At 36.9% G+C, this 25585-nt stretch overlaps 1 protein-coding gene across 1 annotated transcript; it reads left to right on the top strand.

Annotated features, from left to right (window-relative positions):
* Nucleotides 1–1985: 1985 nt before the first annotated feature.
* LOC140748485 (uncharacterized) lies at nt 1986–25389 on the top strand. The gene is made up of 5 exons (XM_073081297.1): nt 1986–2085; nt 3987–4087; nt 18114–18173; nt 18788–19081; nt 24832–25389. Exons 1-5 carry the CDS (start codon nt 1986–1988, stop codon nt 25036–25038), a joined length of 762 nt encoding a protein of 253 aa, XP_072937398.1. The 3' UTR covers nt 25039–25389.
* Nucleotides 25390–25585: the final 196 nt, after the last annotated feature.

Raw genomic sequence — 25585 nt, 5'->3', positions numbered from 1 at the left:
TAGAACACTTTTATAGTTCGACTCCGGCAGTACCACGGCCTCTCCTATATCTGCTTCATAACAGCAGTGTTAAGCGCTGCTGTGTTCCGTTTTGAAGGGTGTGGTAAGGGAGACAGACTTTTCCGAGGCGTTCCAGCTTAGTCCTCAGGGGTAGCGGCGCATCTGTTGCCGACCTCAGGTAGGAATTTCTGGTCCTATCTGGGGTTGTTTACAGATGTCCATGGGCGGCAGTAGCCACTTACCATCAGGTGGACTGCATGCTCGTCTGCTACGACTATATTATAAAAAAAAACCTCTGGAGTCGAACCAGACAGCTCTACAACTTTCAAATGTCTACTTAGCGACTGCACTGCCTTTTTTTTTTTTTTGTTTACGAGGGAGAAACCTTCAAAAGGTACCCAGTGTCGTGGGAGCGACGTAGGGTTATGTGGGATTCTTACCGCACTAAAACCCCCCCGGTGGCCGTCCTCGGCGCTGCCTAGAGGGCTCCGGGATCTCCAAAGGAACGCAACCGGAGCCCTCTTAGCGCGTTGCCCCGTCGGGCTCCGCCCAGGTGAGCTTGGCGCTCGCCACACCGTCTGGTGCGTACGACGGTATGCGACCACACATACCGCCGTCCTTCCCGGGGCCGCTGGCCGGGCGGTTCGAGCTCCCACTCTTGCCACCCGCAACCCCGGAAGCCCCCTTTTAGTCGCCTCTTACGACAGGCAGGGATACCGTAGCCCTATTCTGGTCCCGGAACTACAGGGACAAGCGACTGCACTGCCTACCATACTCTTATGCATTTTTTATGTTCGACTGTCGTTAGGCAGCAACTGCCGTCTCTACTTGTCTCGAAGTAAACCTCGAATCGATCGTAAACGAGTTGCTATGTCGTACAAAAGGACCTTTTCGCTGAAGTTTTATAAAAAAAGTTATTTACAAAGTCGAAATTGTATAAAAGACGTTATTCACGAAACTGACGTTTTATTTGAGGGGAAAATGTTTTGTTTCCCGAATCACGTTTTGAGGAAAATGAATTAGCGATAACCATTTCACAATAAACACGTTACGGAGTTGTTTAAAGAAATGACTCTACGGAAGATAACTTTTGTAACAGAGACATTTTATGTAAAAGACGTTTTACTACTTTATGAGAAGATATTATAAGCATTTTTATATATTTTATATATAGAAGTAGCAGACGAGCATGCAAACCACGTGATGGTAAGTGGCTACTGCCGCCCATGAACATCTATAATCAACACCAGATAGGATCAGATATTCCAACCTGAGGTCGGCCACAGATGCGCCGCTATCCCTGAAGACTGAGTTTGAACGCCTCAAAGTATGTCTCTCTTACCACACCCTTCAAACCAGAACACAGCAGCGCTTAACAATGTTGTTATGAGGCAGGAATAGGTGTGACGGTGCTACCGGAGTCGATCCACAAATGGTTCAATCACCTTCAATACCTGAAGCCGATTACAGATGTGTTGCGTTATGAGGTAGAAATAGGTGTGGCGGTGGTGCCGCCGGAGTCGAACCACAAAGGTTTCTACCACCATTCTCTATTCCTATTATATTTATATAATTAAGATATTTTAGGAAAGATACGTTCTGACATTGAGACTATCGTAAAAAAACGGTTTTCGATTGAGTTTTATGGAGATAACTTTTGCGATAAACATTTTACGAAATTTACGTTTCATGACTTTAAGTAAAGAGAAGTTAAGAGAATTAAAACATGTTAGAAAGATATACTTTGCAACTGAGACAGTCGTAAAAAGACGTTTTGCGATAAAGACATTTTACAAAAAAGACGTTCTGCTATTTCGCGACTTTTGTCCTTCTCTTGTATTTTTTGATACATTTATTTTTGAAATGAGAAACTCATAAAAAATACGTTTTGCGATTCAGAAATTTCATGAAAAAGACGTACTGCGATTTCGCGACTTTTCTCACCCTCGTGTATGTTTTTTTAACTTTAGAATTTTTCTACAGATATGGCCCCATCTAAGTTTGGGTTGTTCAAGGCGCGGAGCCGAGAGCATGGGGATCAACCCTCAACTGAAAACCTGCTTCAGGGAACCAGCACTGAAAAAGGTACATGAGAACCTTTATTTATTTCACATACACACGATAAAGACAAAAAAGAACTTTAGAACTTTACATAAAGAAATTGCTGATTTTTACAAGAAATTTTCCTTGAAAATGGTCTAGTATTGAAGTAGCAGACGAGCATACAGTCCTGATGGTAAGTGGCTACTGCCGCCAATGAAAACCTACCTCCTACATGAGGTCGCAGTTTTTGAAAAAATATTTTGAAAATTTCACTTCCGGTTTTGGACGTGTATTTTTATTTATTTTTCAAAATAGATTTTTCTATTAAAAAGTTCAATCAATTTTCTATACAAACCGCTTAATTAAACAACAACAGATAAGATTAGATTCCTACATGAGATCGGTCACTCTACCTCTACTCCGCTACCTCTGAGGACTAAGCTAGAACGCCTTGGACAGGTATGTCTCCTACCACACCCTTCAAACCAGAACACAGCAGCGCTACACTGCTGTTATAACAGAAATAGGTGTAGGCGGTAGTACCTTTAATATTTAACGAAAGTAATCAATATTTCCCTATCAACCTTACGTAATTTAAGATCAATTTCTTAATTATCTTCGAGAAGCTTCCAACGAAACCAATTGACGTAATCGGGGCGGCCATCTTCCCTTATCTACAAGGGTTGAGTTAACCTTTTAATTGAAAGATAAATGTATTAATATACCTTTATTACATTTTTAATTCTACAGAAAAGTAATGAAACATTGTAATAAGTGATAATTAATTTCTAATACGCACATAACTTTGAAAAATTAGAGGCCTGGTATTTGAACCTCGGACCCCTCGATTGAGAGGCCGAGTTTCTTAACCACTAGGCTATCACTGCAAAATACTACAAAATAATAATAATCTTGTAATTGAAATTTTAATTGGCAAAACATTAGATAGATTGATTATTAATAAATCAATCTAATAATCCACAAATCTATCTCTTGTAAAGTGCACACACAAGGTACATTCCGTGAAATTAGTCTAAATAATAAATCTAGCTACGCGTTCTATTACCTTCCAAACTTGGCTGAGATCCAAATGGGCTACCTGTAGAGTCTACATCTGGCTGTTTGACCTCTGTGACCTATCGTAAATAAGATTCGTTCTATCCTAGGTTACCGTCTGAAGACTTACAAATTTTTCATATTCTGAAGGTGGTAGAACCCTGTATGGTTCACTCTGGCGACACCACCGCCACACCTATTTCTACCTAATAACAGCAGTGTAGCGCTGATGTGTTCTGGTTTCAAGGGTGTGGTAAGGGAGACATACTTTTTCGAGGCATTCCAGCTTAGTCCTCAAGGGTAGCGGCGCATCTGCAGCCGACTTCAGATAAGGTCTAATCTTTTCTACTTACCATCAGGTGGACTGTATGCTCGTCTGCTACTCCTATATTATAAAAAAAATATATTACGTTCGAAAGTTGGTTAGGAGCCAAATGGGCTACCTGTGGAGTCTATATCTGGAGCTATTTGTCTGAAGACTAAGTAAGAATTCTTCGTCTTCAACCCATTAGTGTCTCAATGCCGGCACGGCTCTCTCAGAGTGAGAAACGTTAGGCCATAGTCCACCGCGCTGACCAAGTGCGAATTGATAGACTTCACATCTTTAAGATCTTCTTTGCAAGATCTCTCAGGTGAGCAGGTGTCTTCACGATTTTCTTCTCCATAAAACTTTGTAAAAGTATGTCTCACTTACCACACCCTTCAAACCAGAACTCATGACCGCTTAACACTGATGTCACTAGGTAGAAATAAGTGAAGCGGTGGTGCCGCTGGAGTCGAACCACTACAGTTCCGACATACCGGTTATATCACCTTCCTTACCTTTTCTGATAAGAGACCCAGACCATGGGACAATATATATATGTTGATAATGATTTGCCCAACAGTGGACAAGCCGCCGTCTCCGATTCCATCAACCAGCCGAGGGTTCACCGAGTCACCCCCTGACTTCTCCATGCTGGCACTCTTTGACAGCGAGGATGAAGATGTAAGTATACTTTAATTGTTTAAAACGCTCTATACTCAATGCTAGTAGTAATAGCCTTTTTTATTATATTTTTTTACGAAGGGGAATCTTTCGAAAAGTACCCGGTGATACCGCACTAAACCCTTCCCTGTGGCCGTCCTCGACGTTGCGTAAAAGATTTCGGGATCTCCAAAGGAACGCAACCGGAGTCCTCTTAGCGCGTTGCCCCGTCGGGCTGCCCCCAGGTGAGCTGGACGCTCGCCACACCGTCTGGTGCGTACGACGGTATGCGACCACACATACCGTCGTCCTTCCCGGGGCCGCTGGCCGGGCGGTTCGAGCTCCCACTTTTGCCGTCCGCAACCCGGGAAGCCCCTTTTAGTCGCCTCTTACGACAGGCAGGGGATACCGTAGCTCTATTCTGGTCCCTGAACTACAGGGACAGGGACTAAGCAGTGATAGCCTAGTGGTTAAGAAACTCGGCCTCTTGATCGAAGGTTCAATCCCAGGCACGCATCTCTTGTTTTTCTAAGTTGTGTGCGTTTAAGAATTTAATTCCCACTTGCTTTAACGATAAAGGAAAACCTCTTACCTCTTAACCAGAACCCAGCAACGCTTAACTATTTTAAATCAGAAATAGGTGTGTCGGAGGTGCCTCGCGACAAGGACCATTGCATCAACTTTTACGTATCTACCGTGTTGGTCCAGGTTCGATTTTCCGGACCAAAGGACAGAGTAATAATTTTATCAGCGTCGCTAAGCTTTTAAAAGCATAGGTACTGTTCTACCCCCTCGGAAACCACCCTCCGATCGCCCTGAAACTTCATTACTATAAACCTTAAACTATAAAATATGTAGAAGACGTATAGGTATCTTTTTACACTACTTTTTTATAATATAGAAGTAGCAGACGAGCATGCAGTTCACCTGATGGTAAGTGGCTACTGCCGCCCATGGACATCTGCAATCAACCCCAGATAGGATTAGATATTCCTATCTGAGGTCGGTCACAGATGCGCTGCTACCCTTAAAGACTAAGCTGGAACGCCTCGGAAAAGTATGTCTCCCTTACCACACCCTACGAACCAGAACACAGCAGCGCTTAACACTGCTGTTATTAGGTAGAAATAGGTGTGGCGGTGGTGCCGCCGGAGTCGAACCTCAGTTCTACTTGTGGAGGGTAATGTTTTCCGAGCGTATGTATTGTATGTATGTATGTCTCACAAGCCTGAAACTACACAATATGTTAAAGACACAAAGGTCTTTTTACACGACCTTGGAGGGTAATGTTTTTATATTACATGTACATTTACATTACATTATTCATAAAAAACATATTTACAATATATACATTCATACTATATACCTGTAGTCTAGTTATGTTTTTATTAAAAGTTATCTATACTAATATTATAAAGAGGAAAACTTTGTTTGTTTGTTTGATTGTAATGAATAGGCTAAAAAACTACTGGACCGATTTTGAAAATTCTTTCACCATTAGAAAGCTAATTTATCCACGAGTAACATAGGCTATATTTTATATGAAATATATTTGATAAATAGATTTTGAGGCGGTACAAAGTTTGCCGGGTCAGCTAGTACATATATAAAGTAAGTATATAAAAAGAAGCCGAAACATCATTATATTACAGCGAGCCTTCCACAACGCGTTCTAATCAATTTCCTACTCTACATTACCACAACTCCAACCATACCTGTACACACATACACACCGTGTAATTACACTGTCCATCTGTGTTTGTGTATTCGGAGTCTGGGAATGTTGTAGTGCAACGCTGAATATGGGCGTTTTGTGAATCTGTTTTTAAAACTTTCCAAGAATTCATTATTAATTAATTAATTAAATGAGAAGATATATTAGATTTGGTGTATAAGGGACATACTTATCTGATGCATTCCAGCTTAGTCCTCAGGGTTAGTGGGGGTGTGGACGACCTCGGGTAGGAATCTAATCTTATCAGGGGTTGATTGCATATGTCTATGTGCGACAGTAGCCACTTACAATCAGGTGGAAACAAAAAAAAACAACTTTGTATTCCATTTTAAGCGTATATTGCTCGCACGGAATTGTGTGATTTGACATTAGTAAATTTCAGCTATACAAATATTATAAAGAGGAAAACTTTGTTTCTTTGTTTGATTGTAATGAATAGACTCAAAAACTACTAGACCGATTTTAAAAATTCTTTCACCATTCGAAAGCTACATTATCCACGAGTAACATAGGCTATATTTTATATGAAATATATTTGATAAATAGATTTTGAGGCGGTACAAAGTTTGCCAGGTCAGCTAGTATATTATAATCGTCACACCTATTTCTGTTATAACAGCAGTGCTAAGCGCTGCTGTGTTCAGTTTTGAAAAGTGTAAGAGAGACATACTTATCCAACACGTTCCAACTTAGTCCTAAAGAGTAATAACGCTTTTTTGGTCGACCTCAGGTAAGAATCTAATCTTATCTGAGGTTGATTAAAGATGCTCATGCAGCAATAGCCATTTACCATCAAGTAAACTGAATGCTATTTCGCAGTAGCCATTTACCATCAAATAAATTATGTTATAAAAAAATAGATAAAAAAAAGATTTTCAATTTTATGATTTGTGATTTAGTATTAGTCATACTTGGTATATTTTTCTAGATACTTCACAAAAATCCTGGTTTACCACTTTTGTTATAACACCCCACCCCTCGGCAGCGTAGCCATGGCACCGTCAGAGCAGACAGGAACTATACGTATTATACGTATTGATTTATGTATATCGAGTTTCAATACCTTCGTGATAGACATGTTGTGATCAAACCCCAACAAAATTATTTTATACAGCAACACACACAATACATTATATAGTACTTAGAAGTACACTTTAGTAGTATTAATAATAAGGCTCGTATGAGAGCCAATTATAGGCATGAACAACGTTTATATAAAAGTTTATATTTTTAATTTGTAAGGAACAATACGAACCATACGCAACCATTATAATGCTGACTGAGCATGGTAATACTGAAACAACCGCAACTGTTGCCCACTAGTTCCGATCTGTGCCAATTAACTATGATATAAGTGCTACTGATATAAGCAGAGAGACAGTCATCATCATCATCATCAACCCATTACTGTCCCACTGCTGGGCACGGGTCTCCTCTCAGAATGAGAAGGATTAGGCCATAGTCCACCGCACTGGACAAGTGCGTATTGGTAGACTTCACATACCTTAGAGTTTTTTTTTCTTTTTTTAAATCTCGCAGGTATACAGGTTTCCTCATGATGTTTTCCTTCACCGTTTAGCAAGTGATAATTAATTTCTAATACGCACATAACTTTGAAAAAACAGAGGTGCGTGCCTGGGATTTGAACCTCGGACCCTTCGATCGAGAGGCCGAGTTTCTTAACCACTAGGCTATCACTGCTTTAACTTGTGCCCAGCAGTGGGACAATTCTCATTAATGATAACTAGCAAAACAAATTAGTAACAACACAAAACATAAAATTTACAATAAAAAATTCCATGAATATTTTTTTGACAATTTTACATTACTTCATATCAGTGCATAGTATCCTAGACACTTGCCTAATGCCCTGGTTTTCCGCTTGTAATGCCACACCCCACCCCTCGCGACAACGTAGCCGTGGTACCGTGGACCAGACATGATCTATATTATACATATAATATATTGATTTACCTATCTCGATGTCAATACCTTCGATACAGATATGTTGTTATTAAATAGGTACTTAATAGATCATATATAATTAAAGCAGTGATAGCCTAGTAAAAGCAGTGATAGCCTAGTGGTTAAGAAACGCGGCCTTCGATCGAGGGGTCCGAGGTTCAAATCCAGGGCTCAAATACCTCTGATTTTCAAATTTATATGCGTATTAGAATTTAATAATCACTTGCTTAAACGGTGAAGGAAAACATCGTGAGGAAACCTGCATATCTGAGAGATTTATAAAAAAAAAATCTTAAAGGTCTATTTATTGAAGTCTACCAATACGCACTTGGCCAGCGCGGTGGACTATGGCCTAATCCTTCTCATTCTGAGAGGAGACCCGTGCCCAGCAGTGGGACAGTAATGGGTTGATGATGATATAATTAAAAATCATTCGTGGTTCAACTGCAATACGCGTGGTTCTACTCATAATATAATAAGGGTAGTATTTAAACGAGTGACTGCAAATAAAAGTTTTGAATGACAAAAATAATGAATTTTGGTTATAGTATTACTAAGTGAGCGACTGGCTGCGAGTGACGAGAAATCAACAGAACAGCAACTTACAAACATTAATGTGAGTTACTTAAAATACGAAATGAGAAGCTTCATTATATTTGAGCGACCTAATATTTGTCTAAGTGTAGACATTACGTCTGCGTTTTATTCAATATTTAGCAAATGTTTTTTTTTAATACTGAGCAGCATTTTATTTTAAATGAAGTGTTTGGAATACAAAAACCACTTTGAAAAATACTATAATAAGTAGAATATTGTGTGCTCGTGTCATTGATCATGAATAATGGTAAGGTCGGAATTCATATAGATTGGGCCCACCAGCTCGCAGGGCGCTACCGCGCCCTGCTCACTTATTTTTATATTGTCTTATATGTTCCAACCTAACCTAACCAATTCAATATGAAAAAACCTAATCTATCTTAATACTAAAGTTGTCTCTCTATATTTCCAGTCGCTCACTTAGTAATGTAGTCGCACAAGTTATTAAAACAGTATGTCATTATCAGTCGCTAAGTTTTTTTTTATTCAATCGTTTTATAATTTCCCATATAATAATATACTTAGTACATTTTTTTAGCCCAAATACACATTTGCTAAGAACACTCTTAGCCTCTTACGGTCTTATTCATAAAAAATGCTTATAGAAGGTTTTAAGCACTTATTAGTTAAAGTGTTCAATAAGCTTATAAAACGTTCTATAAAATTGCTTATTCATAAACGTTCCATAAACCTTCTATAACTAATGTGTCGCTAAAGTCAACTATAAATGAAAATGTTGCCATTATAGTGAAGTTCGGCGAACAAATTGACGAATACCCATAGATAAACATCATTAAATGACATTATTTCGTACTAAAAAATATTCTGTCTTGACATTCTTGTCAATGGGTTGTCGATAAAACCAAATCACATGTCAGTGTCATTGCATTTTTAAATACCGCGAATTTAAAAATATTTTATTTGTTAAAATGGGATGTGAAGCAAAAGTTGTTAAAAGATAAAGGAGTGAAAATTGGTTGGATATTAATGTTTTATGTAATATTGATATAATTAAATAAAGTTAAATTCAATTAAGTTTCGTTTTGTAAACATTCGCAATATCTTATGGCAGTAGACCCTGTATTTCAGAAGGTGTACCAGGACCTCTGCGATCTAATTTACGATCATTACGTACGAGATCAATTATAAAATTTACTGTCGATTTATTAAAGCGATAACGCTTCCTATAGTCTAATGAAAACAGATCACTCTTTGGTGCAATGTTCTTCGAAGTGGACGGTTTTCTAGATTTTTAATAATCCAAGCTTTGTAAAATTTGCATTGTAATTTAAAATAGTGATATAATAATGTTATATATCGGATATTAAAATAAATTATTTCAAGTTTGTATACAAAATGGACATTGACATAATTGATTAAAAACGTATTGTCAAATTAGGTTAGTAATCACGAATCAGCTGTTGAGTGTCGGCCATCTTTGCCTTATAGCACTGTTATAGTAGGGTTCTGGCCTCTATAAGTTATAGAAGGTTTATAGAACGGTTTAGTGCCTAAAATGCGTTTATGAATAACAATTTTTGACAATCGTACTATAGCAACGTTATAAGTGTGCTATAACTTTTTATGAATAAGACCGTTAGGATTTAGCAAAAAACGGTAAAATAGGTTTTTCATGATTTCTAACCAGAAAGCCAAAAAGTGAGATAGAGCTTGCTTCAAAATTGGCGGACACTCAAACGAATTTTTTACCCCGATAAGAGCCCCTTAAAGGTCGAATATCAAAAATCCTTCCTTAGTGCTTACCGCACAAACCGGTCCATCACGCCTCTACTTTAGGAGTTTAGGCTTGGCCATGACGAATCAGCAGCTTCAAACCGGAACACAGCAGGGCCTAACACTGCTGTTATACAGAAATAGGTGTGGCGGTGGTGCCGCCAGAGTCTAACCACAAACGGTTCAACCGCCTTTAAAAGTTAGTCACAAGTCTGTAGACATTACTATATTTCAGTGTATACAAACTAGACATTCAAGTTACCTGGCTGCCTATGAATGCTATGCTAATATCGCAAAGCTGTGATAGCCTAGTGGTTAAGAAACTCGGCCTCTCGATCGAGGGGTCCGAGGTTCAAATCCCAGGCACGCACCTCTGATTTGTCAAAGTTATGTGCATATTAGAAATTAATGATCACTCGCTTAAACGGTGAAGGAAAACATCATGAGGAAACCTGCACACCTAAGAGATTTATAGAAAAAATCTCAAAGGTATGTCAAGTCTACCAATACGCACTTGGCCAGCATGGACTACGGCTTAATCCTTCTCATTCTGAGAGGAGACCCGTGCCCAGCAGTAGGACAGTAACGGGTTGATGATGATTATCGACAAACATTTACTTGCATATCGTATTTGCCGTAAACCGTAGTATTAAATAGGCACTACACAAAATACCTCGTTTTTCACTTATGACGTAACACCCCACCCTTCCCAGTGTAGCCATGGCACCGTGGATCAGACATGATCTATACTTACCTATCTCGATGTCAATACCTTTATTATAAGGCTGAGTCTATTAATACGGTTACCGTACGAATAATTTATAATTATTAATACGGGTACTGGACAAACAATTTATTATTATCCGATTCGAACCGGTAGATTTTGAGAAATCTCAAAAAAAACTAAAAAAAAAATTTTTTTGAAATGTTTTTTTTTAATAACTTTTAAACGGCTCTACCGATCGATTTTAGAAACTAAGCTCTTAACATCAAAAAATGACGTCGATCGCCATCAGCCCGTTCGAAATCAATTAAAAAAAAAATACTAACCTAACCTAACCAATTGAATAAATGTACGAATAAATATATTTAAAAAAAAAATTGAATTTGTCACATTGTTTAAAGAAAAAAAAATTAAATAAATGTACGAATAAATATATTTAAAAAAAAAATTGAATAAATGTACGAATAAATATAATTTATTAGTCCAGTACCTGTACAAATAGTCACATTGTTATTATAAATGGTCTGACTGAGAAGCTGTTACTTATTAACGGTTTATTAGATGATATTTACCAAAAAACTGTTTTAACACTATTAGGGTTCCGTATTTTTATTAGCCTTATAAACCGCTATGTACTTTTTTTTTATAATGTAAGAGTAGCAGACGAGCATGAAGTCCACCTGATGGTAAGTGGCTACTGGCGCCCATGGACATCTGTAATCAACCCCAGATAGGATTAGATATTCCTACTTGAGGTCGGCCACAGATGCGCCGCTACCCCTGAGGACTAAGCTGGAACGCCTCGGAAAAGTCTGTCTCCCTTACCACACCTTTCAAACCGGAACACAGCAGCGGCTAACACTGCTGTTACTAGGTAGAAATAGGTGTGGCGGTGGTGCCGCCGGAGTCGAACCACAAAGTGTTCTACCACCTTCAAATTCTCAAGGATAGCGGCACATCTGTGGCTGACCTCGGGTATGAATCTAATCTTCTCTGAAGTTGATTACAGATGTCCATGGGCGGCAGCTACTAGATACTTTACAAATTCCCTGACTTTCCGCCTGTGACGTAACACCCCACCCTTCCTAGCGTAGCCATGGCACCGTGGACGAGACATGATCTATACGTATATTGATTTCTCGCGATGTCTATACCTTTGATACAGTCATTGGGATTAAATAGGTACCTATTAGGGGATGGTTAATTAAATGAGTCTATCGCTATTAAAATATATTTTTATTTCCATTTTATTGATACATTTTTAATTACTAACATACATTAAATGTTAAATATAAACTAAAAATGGACTTATTTACAAAATATATACAAAAAAATTATAAATAAAATAAGCCATCTAAAATTGCCGTGCGAGGCATGGTTCCCAAAACGCTGGCGGCGTTTCCTTGCTGCACGGCAAGACTTAATCTATCGCTTATTTATATTCAATTTCTCCAATGTTTCGCATCAGATTGACTACATGCTACATTGAAGGTGGTAGAACGTTTTGTGGTTCGACTCTCGCGGCATCACCTCACTCTTTCTGCTAATTAACAGCACTGTTGAACGCTGCTGTGTTCTGGTTAGAAGGGTGTGGTAAAGAAATGAAATGAAAATTATTTATTGCCAGAATGTAGTTATGGTAAATGATGACAAATTTTTCATATATTCTTACATTCTACTATGAAAATAGTGTGCAATATAAAGTTCATAATACAAGTAATATACAATATTATTATATACAAGTAATACAAGTAAAATTAATAAAAAAAGGGTAGAAGATTTTTTTCATTTTTTTTCTCCCGTTTACAACACTTGGCACGATGTATACTGCACAGCCTTCCGAGCAACGTTCACATACGGTCCGGGCTGAAAATCAGTTGCCGAGATCCAATCTCGTTTTTTTTCTGAGCTCCGGAACCTTTTTCACAGACTTTAGCTGCAACACTCGATTATGTATTTTGTTTGTTTTTATTTTTTAATTTACTTTATTATTTTCAGTTTTTTTTTATATTTTGTGTAATTTTATTTCTTAAGAAAATTTAGTCAATAAGTTCATAATTAAGTTTGTGTTTCCATATGTGTATTTTTGGATTTCATTGTTTATTATGTGTTATAATTTGTTGTTGTTGCTTAAGTTCTTGAAATAAATAATCTATCTATCTAATAATTTTTAGTTATTTTAGTCAATTATGTATATTAATGTCAAATATGTTTAATTTAATTAAATTTATTTCAATAACATGAAAAAAATATGTATGTCAATATAGCAGCTGATTATTTTCCTTATATGCAAAGTATTCGCCCATACCAGTAGCACAGTATAATATATCCTTATACTGTGCCAGTAGTTATGTATCGCATATCTCACCCTTCATTCACACACAGATAAGTATATCTGAGGGGTTCTAACTTAGTCCTCAGGGGTAGCAACGGATCTGTGGTCGACTTCAAGTGGGATTTTTATCTTATCTGGAGTTGTAAAGCCTTGTAAAAAACTCTACCTAAATATGTTTCACAATAAAAATAATAATGACTTGATAGCAGATGCCCATGGGCGGCAGTAGCCACTTACCACCAGGTGGAGCATCATTTGCTACTTCTACACTAATATTATAAAGAGGAAAACTTTGTTTGTTTGGTTGTAATGAATAGGCTCAAAACTACTGGACCGATTTCAAAAATTCTTTCACCATTCGAATGCTACATTATCTACTAGTAACATAGGCTATATTTTATATGAAATATATTTGATAAATAGATTTTGAGGCGGTACAAAGTTTGCCGGGTCAGCTAGTCATACATAAAAACGAAAAGAACGAAACCTTTTTAACATTAACATTTAACAATAAATGTTAGAGAAGTTCCTCATATTACGTAGACAAGTTTCATTTAGTTCTGTCACTATATTAGAAGTCTAATCGCTTCGCAGTCAACGGTTCCATTTCCGTAACTTTGAAGGCTTTACGGGAGCCCTCCTGTGCCCGCCCACCGTTCATAATACCATTCAGGCTGCCTTATCGATCGGTACTGCACTTTGAGATTACTAACGTTTACAATTTCAATGATTTGTCTATTAGGCTTGGTATAGATTATCAACCTTTTACTATCCCACTGCTGGGCACGGGTCTCATGATAATTAGTAATTAATGCTAAAAAAACAGGTACCTACATAAAATGATGGTGTTTACAATGGTAGTGGATTCTCTGTGTATACCCTAAGGGCGTGCAATTTTTAATAAATTTTAGTATCATTCTAAAGTTATTTAAGTTAATCATATACTTAAGGAGGATTTTATGAGGTAAGGGAGAAATAGGTACGTTTCTGAGGCATTCCAGCTTAGACGTGAGACGGTCTTAGGTACGATTTTTATCGCACTAAAAACATGCAATCCTGATGATAAATGGCTACTGCCGCCCATGGACATCTATAATCAACCCCAGATAGGATTAGCATTCCTACCTGAGTTCGGCCACAGATACGCTGCTACCCTTTAGGACTAAGCAGGGACGGCTCGGAAAAATAAGTCTTCCTTACCACTCCCTTCAAACCAGAATACAACAGCGCTTGACACTGCTGTTATAACAGAAATAGGTGTAGGGGGTACCACCGGAGTCGAACCACAAAACGTTCTAGCACCTTCATTACAGGATAAATATATTTTACCTAGCCTGGCTCGATCGATGCTCTCCCCGACACAAAAAACAAAAATCAAGCAGTCCGTCTATCTCGGAGTGAAGCAAATAATAAAAAAATCCTGCATTTTCCAAAGGGAAATGAAATTTTCCGGAATTTTTGTGCTGTGTTTACTGTGCTGCATCGATTTACACTGAACTTGTTATTTTATATTTATTTCGTAGCAAAGGTTCTCTTTGTTGATAGAATTTATATGGCTCTTCAATAAATGTATTTTTCTTTCTGTTGAAATAAAGTAGGTATGATTAAATTTTATGTTTTTGCAGTGATAGCCTAGTGGTTAAGAAACTCGGTCTCTTGATCGAGGGGTTCGAGGTTCAAATCGCAGGCACACACCTCTGATTTTTCAAAGTTATGTGCGTATTAGAAATTAATTATCACTTACTTAAACGGTAAAGGAAAACATCGTAAGGAAATCTGCATGCGTGTGCCTGGGATTTGAACCTCGGACCCCTCGATCGAGAGACCGAGTTTCTTAACCACTAGGCTATCCCTGTATGCTATGTAAGTATATTATAAAATTACTAGTATTTTTATATCTATGACTTTACGGATAATGTAATGTGTAATGTGTATCTATTTATAATATGTATCTTTACCTGTATGTACACATATTTTAAATTTCAGTTCTTTATAAATTGTAATGCTTTTGTCTAAAAAGAAACCATACCGCTAGTTTTCTTCGTTTCATAACAATTTTTCGCTTCTGTCAAGGTTAGCTAGTAAAATGCCATTAGCCATTAAGGGTGTACAATAAGGGATGAAAGTTTGAATGAAAAGTCGCTTTTTGGGTCAGGGTTGATTTAAAAATCAACTGAGAAACATCTGAATTTATAGTGGGTACAATTATTATATTAAGTCGTCGTCAATTCATTACTGTCCCACTGCTGGGCACGGGTCTCTCAGAATCAGAAGGATTAGGCCATAGTCCACCGCGCTGGCCAAGTGCGTATTGGTAGACTTTACTTACCTTTTGAGAACTTTTTTTATGAACAAAGTACCTACATAATAAACACTAATAGGAAAGTTATATTTTTAGTAACGCAAAAACAGAATGCTTTGTGTTTCGACTCTGGAGACACTACTACCACGCCTATTTGTGCCTTATAACAGCAGTGTTAGGCGCTGCTGTGTTCCGGTTTGAAGGGTGTGGTAAGGGAGACAGACTTTTCTGAGGCGTTCCAGCTTAGTCCTCAGGGGTAGCGGCGCATCTGTGGCCGACCTCAGGTAGGAATATCTAATCCTATCTGGGGTTGATTACAGATGTCCATGGGCGGCAGTAGCCACTTACCATCAGGTGGACTGCATGCTCGTCTGCTACTCTTATATTATAAAAAAAAAAAAAAAGTTATAACAGTAGTGCAGCGCTGCTGGGTTCTGGTTTGAAGGGTGAGGCATGGGAGACATACTTTTCCGAGGCGTTTTAACTTAAGCCCTAAGGGTTGCGACGTATCTGTGACCAACATCAGGTAGGATTTTAATCTTATTTGGGGTTGACACATGTCCATGGGCGACAGTAGCCACTTACCATCAGGTGGACTGCATGCTCGTCTGCTACTCCAATATTAAATGTGACGTCACTAAAAGCCTTTTCAAAACTTTTTTAAATATAGATTTATTTAAATCTATTGCGTTGCTAAAATGAATATAAAATGTCAAAGGTTGTACCCGTGCAAAATAACAAGCGAAATCCTAGATGCCTAGATTACCCCGGAACCACCCTCCACCCCCGGGGGTGGTCCCTGCACCCGCTGCATCGATTAAATGGAGTTATCAACGTCCTTACAAATACGAGATGAAAGTTATGTGCGCTATATTGGTAACGGAACTAAATTTATATTACACGACTCTACAAAAAAATTTTCGTTCTTTGTCCTAAAGTTTATACTATTATTTTCCAGTTAGTTATGCACAAAACGAAAAGAAAATACCTTTTTTCGGTATAAAGTTTGCTTTTGTGATAGTTATAATAATAATACTCATTTTTCAATTTTTTCATAAATTTTAATTGATTTTAATATTTTTAAAAAGACCGCGCGGTGAGAGTGGGCTATTAACGTTTACACTGTGCCGCTAGATGGCACCCGAGTGATAAACAACCATCAGGTGTTATTTACAAGCCCAGAATAACTTAAAATGTCGTCACGAAAGCTTTTGGATACTTAAAAAAAAAATTTCCGAAGTTATCGGAAGCAAAGATTAAAGCTGGGGTTTTTGTTGGTCCGCAAATAAGACAGATTTTCGCCGATGAAAAATTTCCAACGTTGCTGAATCGTACTCAAAAAGCAAGTTGGAACAGTTTTAAAGCAGTAGTTTCTGGATTTTTAGGAAATAATAAAGCTGAAAACTACGAAAAGTTGGTTGAGGATATGCTTACAAATTTTAAGGCCATGGGCTGCAGGATGTCATTAAAAGTACATATGCTGCATGCTCATTTGGATAAATTTAAAAACAATATGGGAGCCTATTTCGAAGAGTAAGGAGAACGTTTCCATCAGGACATCATGAATTTTGAACTACGCTATCAAGGCCAATACAATGAAAACATGATGGGTGACTATATTTGGGGTTTATTGAGAGAAAGTAGCTATGAACATAAAAGAAAAAGTAAAAGTGTGCACTTTTAAGTTATTTTCCACTTTTCTGTAAGCTAATTTGATAGTAAAACTTAATAAAAATAATAAACATTTTTATTTCAATAGTTTTATTTTCAATCAAAAATTAAAATCCGAGATTTTTAAAAATTTCGTTCAATCAGTCTTCTAAGCACAAAAGCAAAGTTTTTCATGCCATATATTTTTTTTCCGTCTTATTACGACCTAAAATACCGAAATTTAATGCTTTGCAATCAAAGTCAAATTTCATGTTGACCCGTGTTATTTATGTTTCTATATAACATTATTGCAATGAATATTGTATTAATATGTTGTTTATTTATTTATTTCGTTTTGTTTACTTGTTTATCTACACTAATATTATAAAGAGGAAAACTTTGTTTGCTTGTTTGGTTGTTTGGTTGTAATGAATAGGCCCAAAAACTACTGGACCAATTTTAAACATTCTTTCACCATTCGAAAGCTACATTATCCACGAGTAACATAGGCTATATTTTGTATGAAATATATTTGATAAATAGATTTTGAGGCGGTAAAAAGTTTGCTTGGTCAGCTAGTTTATTATAAAAGTGGTATAATCGTCTATGGTTCGACTCCAGCGGCACCGCCGGCGTGCCGCTGGAGGTGCCGCTGGACACCTATTTCTGCCTAATAACAGCAGTGTTAAGCGCTGCTGTGTTCTGGTTTGAAGGGTGTGGTTAGAGAGACATACTTCCGAGCAATTTCAACTTAGTTCTCAAGGGCCCCTGCATCTGTGGCCAGCCTCAAGTAGTTATCTAATTTTATCTAGAGTTAATTACAAATATCGACGTACGGAAATAGCCACTTACTATCAGTTAAACTACATACTCGTCTGCTACTCCTATATTATATAAAACTTTAGAAATGCAATCTAATCAGCTTGTAACCGCTATAACTAATTCTGTGATATTTTAATTTATTAAATGTTTGTTATTTTTACTTAAAGTTATGTATTGTTACAGTTCGGTCCTGAGAGGGACACTGTTGAGAGACGCGACAGCACGGGCAGTGGACACTCTCAGGTATTTATCTAGCGTAGCGTAGAGTTATGCCGCCCGGGGCGAAGGATAAAATTGCCGCCCAGAGCGTAAAATAAAAGCCGCCCGGGCCTTGCAATAAAACAGCCAACGAGGCGTATATAGAATCAGCCGCCTTGAGCATAAAATAAATTAGCCGTCCGGGACATTAGTTGAATATGCTGTCCGGGATATAGGATGAGTCTGCCGCCCGGGGCGTAGGATGATTTTGCCGTGCATGACATTAGCTGACTTTTCTGGCCCGTGATTAAAATAAGATTAATACGTTATAACGTGTTGTTAAGTCTTAATACATGAATGTTAATGTTGGTATTAATGCATGCCGTTTGTGCCTATAATTGAGGTGACACTTAGTTTGTAACTTATTTAGTCAAGCCTGTATTGGAGGAGATGGTGTACACTTTGTTAGTGCAACTAATAAAAATTAATAAAATAACATGGGAAAGGAATAAAATGATTTTGCTGTAGATATTAATTTTAAAATGTGTATTTTAAAATATTGCCGCTTCAAAAATTGCCGCCCGCAGAGTAGATACTACATATCTGAATTATTTATTTCTATGTTTCTTCATAGCATTTATGGTAAATATTCTCCACAGCAGCTCGTAGATTACCACCGCCTGAAGAACCAGAGCTCTTTGGTGAACTCGGCGTCAACTCTCCAGGAAGACCTGGATCAGATTCATCACTACGACTCGGAGCCGGACCCCGACGACTACGACGCCTCGACGTCGTACGACGCGAACTCATTGCAATTCGACGAGTCGTCGATCGCGAGTGAGGACTGGTCGGTGTACTGTGCGATGCTGAAGAAGCCCAAGAAGACCAGGTCGAAGGACCAGCAGCTCAGTGATACTGATATGTGGAAGGCCAGCAACCTGGAGGTCATGCAAGTGAGTATCTTTGAGTTGAATAATAATTAGTTTTTTCTGATATTTTAAAATTTATTTCCTAAACATATTTACATTTAGTAAAACTTATATATACAAACTAGCTGATCCGGTAAACGTTGTGTTGTCATATAAATAAAAAAAATTAAGGGTGAACAACCCTTATCACTTAGGGATATGAAAAATAGATAGTAGCTGATTCTCAGACCTACTGAATATGCATATAAAATTTGGTGAAAATCGGTAAAGCCGTTTCGGAGCAGTACGGTTACTAACATCGTGACATGAGAATTTTATATATAAGATAATATACTAGTTTCATTATTTATTTTTGATGTAATTCTTCTTTGGGAAGTCAGGGAAAAAAGATGATAGTGATTATTTACAAAATTGACAGTTACGTGAATAATAATAACTTGTTTCATCATTTTTGATGTTATTTCTTCTTTGGGCGTTTGGGCAAATGATGAGAGTGATACAAAAATGATAGTTATAAAAAAATATATCATGACTTTGGCTAGTAAAAATTGCAAGTTTTGCAGAAAAATATATTTTTGGATACACATATAATATGATACGTTACGTTGCGTTACGTGACGTTGTGTTGCGTTACGTTACGTTCCGTTCCGCTACGGTACGTCACGTTCCGTTACAATACCTATCAATCTATTTGTAAAATATTTTTGTTTTGTAAAAGTTTTATTTATTTTATTTAAAATACGTTTATGCATTTGTTTTTTGTTAAACGCCAAAAAGTATAACTAGGTACACACACTTTTTTTTATTTACATTTACTAGCGCTAGTGCTAGTTCAAATGGTGTAGTAAGGGAGATACGAGGCGTTCCAACTTAGTCACCAGGGGTAGCTGATCTGTGGCCGACTTCAGGTGTGACCTGATGTCGGGTGCAACATAATTCCACTTCATTGTGTATTACTATCAGTTATATAATGTATATAAATATTTTTAAAATTGTAAATATAATTATTATAAGGCCTGAAATAAGTAGTATGTACCTTAACGTTATCTGAGGTTGTTATAGATGTCTATGTGCAGCAGTAGCCACTTACCATCAGGTGGACTGTAGACTAATCTTTTTTTATATTAATTTGTCTTTGATACAATTTTTCCGACAAAATAAAGACATTTTGGAACTCTTGCGACAAATTAATAATTAAATAAATAATTCAGGACAATAGATTTAATTTCATTGCGATTTACACCTTATACAATAATATTATCTTTTTTACAATTTAATATATGTACCTTTACTAACCATTTTATTTAATTTTATAAAGCTTGCGAATAATCTAGTTGCGTAACCAACCTCAAGAAAGACTAAATACGTACTTAAGGCCATAACTTCTTTTTTAGGACTTAGTTTAGTCTTTCTTTAAGGTTGACTACTAAGGGCTAACTTGACACTATACTAACATGCCTTATAAGCCACCCATGCAAAGAAAATAATAGTTATACCCAAATTTTAAGCTTTTTAAATTAGCCAAATTTGTATAATCCCGTTTGTGATACATTATTGCTCCCATACTTTGTATATATTGTATATATTATAGTAAATTGTAGGGATACCATTGGCACTCGTCTCAAAATTGTATTGGTAGTGTTTGCGTCAGTAGTGCTTTTTAGATTAGCACTAGATTTCTCCACTTTTTAGATCTAGATCTAGATATTCTCCAAGTCACCTCCATTATCTTTGAAAGAATAACAAAAAAAAACTTGTCGTACATTTATTGACTTGACTCATTTGATAACACATTTCCGACAAAAGTTCAAATAGTCCGACAAACGGATAGAATTTTTCCGACAAATTATTATTTAATACAAATACAATTTTACGACAAATTTAGAATGCAGTCTATAAAAATGTCGTCAGTGTTTTACCGGCCTTACCCTTATATCGATGCAAGCCCGAGTATTTTTGTAGAAGACCGGGCTCATTCGAATAGAAAGCCCTAACGGTCTTAAGACCCTCGAGAGTCCGATGAAGCGGCCCCAGATTCAGATGCCAACCATCCCTGAGGAGTCTTCGAAGGGCACGAGAGGGCTGAAAGGGCGACGCTGGAAGACCTATGGACACTAAGCTTGTCGTGTGAATAGAAATTTAACCTGTAAGTGATGGATTTTATTCTACAGTTTTCGATTTCTAAAGTAAAGTGTTTACTTTTGAAATCTGTCTATAAATGTTTTGAGTTGGACATCACGTTGAAGGTAGATTGAGTGAAGAATGAAATGTAAATGAGAAATCTGTCATCTCATATCGTAGCAATTCACTTGTCGCTTTCATTGTCCGTCCGTCATTCCATATGTAACTAGAAAATAAAAAAAAATAGACTGCTTTAAAATATAGACTAGTCATTTCCATAATTTAGACGAATCTAACGACACCTAATATGTTAAAATCCATTAAGCTGTGTGGGCTGGAATCAAACAACGAGAAATACATACATGTAATAACAAAAATACGCTTATATGCCAACATAAAAGTAAATTTAATAATTGTGTCTGTACTAAAACGACTTTTTTGAAAATTTTATCTAAACTGTAATTTTAAGACAGAGGAAGTAATCGGGTAGTTTTCGAGTCTCGAATGTTCCTATGGCCGTTTTTACGAGTATGTAACACTACCTATTGTCAATCTTGTTATAAATTTTTTGACTAGTTTTTTGGAGTTCGCTAAAGTCTCCGAAATTTCTTTATCATCAATTATAGTCATCAAATTTGGTTGAAACATTTAATTTGTCGAAATGTTTGAACTAAATTCATCTTGATTTATTCATCTTGAATTCATCTTCAATTTGTCATTACTTAGTAGTTAATGTTAGTTATGTAATTAAACATGAAGGATAAGCTACGGATTTAGCTTATACACGTTTGGATGCCAATGGAGTCAAGAATCATTAGTGAAATTCGCATTAAATACGTAGAATTTACATGAATGGTGTAGCAAGCTTTATGATGTTATATATGTTGAGATTATGGCGGACTACACATTATAATATGATTATGCGTAAATAAATCTTAAAAATCTTTAAGTTATGGAAGGTGGTAGAAACCTTTTGGTTCAACTCGGGGAGCACAAATGTCGCACTTATTTCTGCCTTCTAACAGCAATGTTAAGCGCTGCCGTGTTTCACTTTAAAAGGAAAACAAAATGATAAATAAACAGAATTTTGTTTTCATTTGTCACTTGTTTATGGCCATTGCGTATATGCGGGTAAATAGTCATATTTCTCTAAATATTTTCCAATGAAAGATAATGTGTAGCCAGCCGAAGGTTAGAACAAAACCACACTTCGCTTTTGCAACTGCGTTTTTATGTTTATGGTTTTATATTTGCCACTACTAGTGCAAATAGTGAATACTTAGTGCACGTGTCATTTTACGTTAAGTTTTAGGGTGGGTTGCACCTAAGGCCCATTTAAAGTTTGCGTTAAAGTTAAATATAACAGTAGCTTTGACGGTAGCGATAGAATGTAACAATTCTGTGTTGCACCAATTTATTTGCCATTAACGTAATTTGTGTCTTTGTTACCACAATTTTAGGTGGCGTTAAATATATATGGAAGTTGCCAAAATAATACAATTCTCTGTTCCACCAAGTTATTTGTCATTAAGGTCATTTATGTCGCTGTCACCACAATATTTAGTCGATGTTGAAGTATACCGTAGTTGCAAAAATAACCGAAATCGACCGGTTAACGTTAAATGTTAATTATGACGTCATATTAACCGTAATCTAAGCAGTTATAATAATGGTTAAGAAACTCGGCCTCTTAATCGAGGGGGCATTCCCTCATTCGTCGAAGGTTCAAATCCCAGGCACGCACCTCTGATTTTCCAAAGTTATGTGTTATTTTTTTTTTTTTTAATATAGTTGTACCGCCTTCAATTTTTCTGCACATCCCTAAGGTTGACTGGGAGATAATGGTATTTAGCATTAAGTCCGCCTTTTGTACCACACTGTTTTTAACATGGTCAATAAAGAGTAAATAAATAAATAAATAAATGTGCGCATTATAATTTAATTATCACTTGCTTTAACGATGAAGAAAAACTGTACACCACAAAAATCTATAAAAAAAAAGATTTACAAGGTATGTGATGTCTATCAGTTCGCACTTGGCCAGCGCGGTGAACTATGGCCTTTTCCTTCTCAGCCTGAGAAGAGACCCGTGCCCAGTAGTGGGACAGTAACGGGTTGTTGAAGATAACCCGTAACTAAGTTGGTCTTCTTCTTAAAGTGCCTCTCCAACTAGTGAAGGTTGGTTATCAGCTTCTTACTCTCCTCCTTGCTTTAAGTTCTGCGGAATAGCTCAGCGCCGCTGGCTATTCTGGTCCACTCTCGGATGTTACGTAACTACGACTACTTTCTCTGCCAACCTTTCTTCTTCCAGCCTTTTCCATCATTCCCATCATTAATTAAGTTGGTGCAACACATAAAAGCTTTTGTAAACGTTAAAGTTACATGGTGCAACCCACCCTTCATCATCATCATCATCAACCCATTAACGTCCCACTGCTGGGCACGGGTCTCCTCTCAGAATGAGAAGGATTAGGCCATAGTCCACCGCGCTGGCCAAGTGCGTATTGGTAGACTTCGCATACCTTTGAGATTTTTTATAAATCTCTCAGGTATGCAGGTTTCCTCACGATGTTTTCCTTCACCGTTTAAGCAAGTGATAATTGATTTCTAATACGCACATAATTTTGAAAAATCAGAGGTGCGAGCCTGGGATTTGAACCTCGGACCCCTCGATCGAGAAGCCGCGTTTCTTAACCACTAGGCTATCACTGCTTTAACCCACCCTTATATATATTTATTTTGTCGGATGCATTGGATTTTGCTTGTTGCTTTTCATACAAAAAAAATAAACACAGTCATATTATTATGTATATACCTGTATATGTATCATGTGTGGCTGGCGACTTCATAATGTGTCATATGTGTCATACATAACTTTAGGCCACATTCCATAGATTAGTAAAGATACTTCGCCGCCTTGAAATTGAATGAAGCCACAAACGGCTTATTAGTAAGTTCTTTTTTTGAATTCTTGACAAATAAAAACGTTTTTAGCGAAAATTATAATACTTTAGTTAGTATTATACTAATACTGCGTAATTTACATAATAATTAAATAATTATTTCAAATATTTTAGGGACATTTTAGCACGGAGACGTTGCAAAACTTTTTTACGCAACTATTTCAATTCTCTAAACTGGGTACATTTTCTTGTTAGGAGTGAGTAATCTTTACTAAACTATGGTGTCATACATAACTTTAGTCCACATTCTAATAATATCAAAAGATAACACAGAATTATTTAAAAAAAGCATATATTCATCTTTGTGTTGTGTTTCATTGTTATGTTAGAGAATTAATTAATGAACATTAAAGTGTATTATCGATCATTAATCAATTTAATAATAATTAAAATCAACAACTCACTAGAGTAAGGCCAGTTAATCTTTAAAAAGACTCGTTTAAAAATATTTTATGTTTTTTTTTTGTCTTTTAACGTCCAAACTCATTTAGCAATTGAATTATTTACTACAAAACCACCCGTTATTAATAACCAATCTATCCATTACCAACCAAAGATCAAAAAACCAAAAAAAAACTAATACACAAAAATTGACAAATGTCAGCAAGCGTTCAACTGCAAATTAGCGAAAAGTCAAAAGTCAAACGTTGGATAGATTGATTATTAATACGCAAAAACCAAACTTTCCAGAACCTTCTAGACCGAACCGGAACCTTGGATGAACAGATCAAATGGGAAGCGATCGCCACCGCCCGTGGACTCTGCACCTTAACTGACAGTTGTAACTGCGCTGACTGCGTCTCTGCCATCTATCGTACAGATGTCGCTGACGGCGATGCCGGCCTCGGCGTCACTCCACTGATCAGCGCTATAAACGCTGGCTGTCAAATCCAATAGTCTTTTTCTTAACAAATGTGGAAATACCGATGTACAGTCCGCGTAAAACTAGTCCGCTCTGAATATAGAAATGAATCGCGTCGCCATAGCAAATTGTATGACTACACCTGCTCGCAACAACTTCAGAGCGGACTAGCTTTGGCGATAACTATACTGTTAGTGCTGATCAATCTTTTATCAGTCACTAACGTCGTTTCTCCATCATTGATGTGTTTAAGCCATCACTTATGTATTTTAGCCATTATTAATGGCTAACATGACATGTCAAACATATGTCAAAATACTGAAGTACTATTAATACTGATCAATATTTTATCAGTCACTAACGTCATTTATCCATGATTGACGTATTTTAGCCGTTATTTATGTATTTTAGCCATCTTTGGTATATTTAAGCCATCATTAACGGCTTTTATCCATCATTGATGTATTTTAGCCATCATTAACTACTTTTATCCATTACTGATGTATGTTTGCTATTGTTAAGGACTTTTACTCGTCACTAATGTCTTTTAGCCATCATTAACGGCATTTATCCATCACTAAT

This window comes from Epargyreus clarus, unplaced genomic scaffold (assembly GCF_041222505.1).
Source record: "Epargyreus clarus isolate Ecla_fem2 unplaced genomic scaffold, WU_Ecla_fem_2.2 ptg000016l, whole genome shotgun sequence".
Classification (NCBI taxonomy): Eukaryota; Metazoa; Arthropoda; class Insecta; order Lepidoptera; family Hesperiidae; genus Epargyreus; species Epargyreus clarus.
Note: the sequence above shows the minus strand (reverse complement) of the source record. Positions and strands in the feature narration are given on the sequence as shown.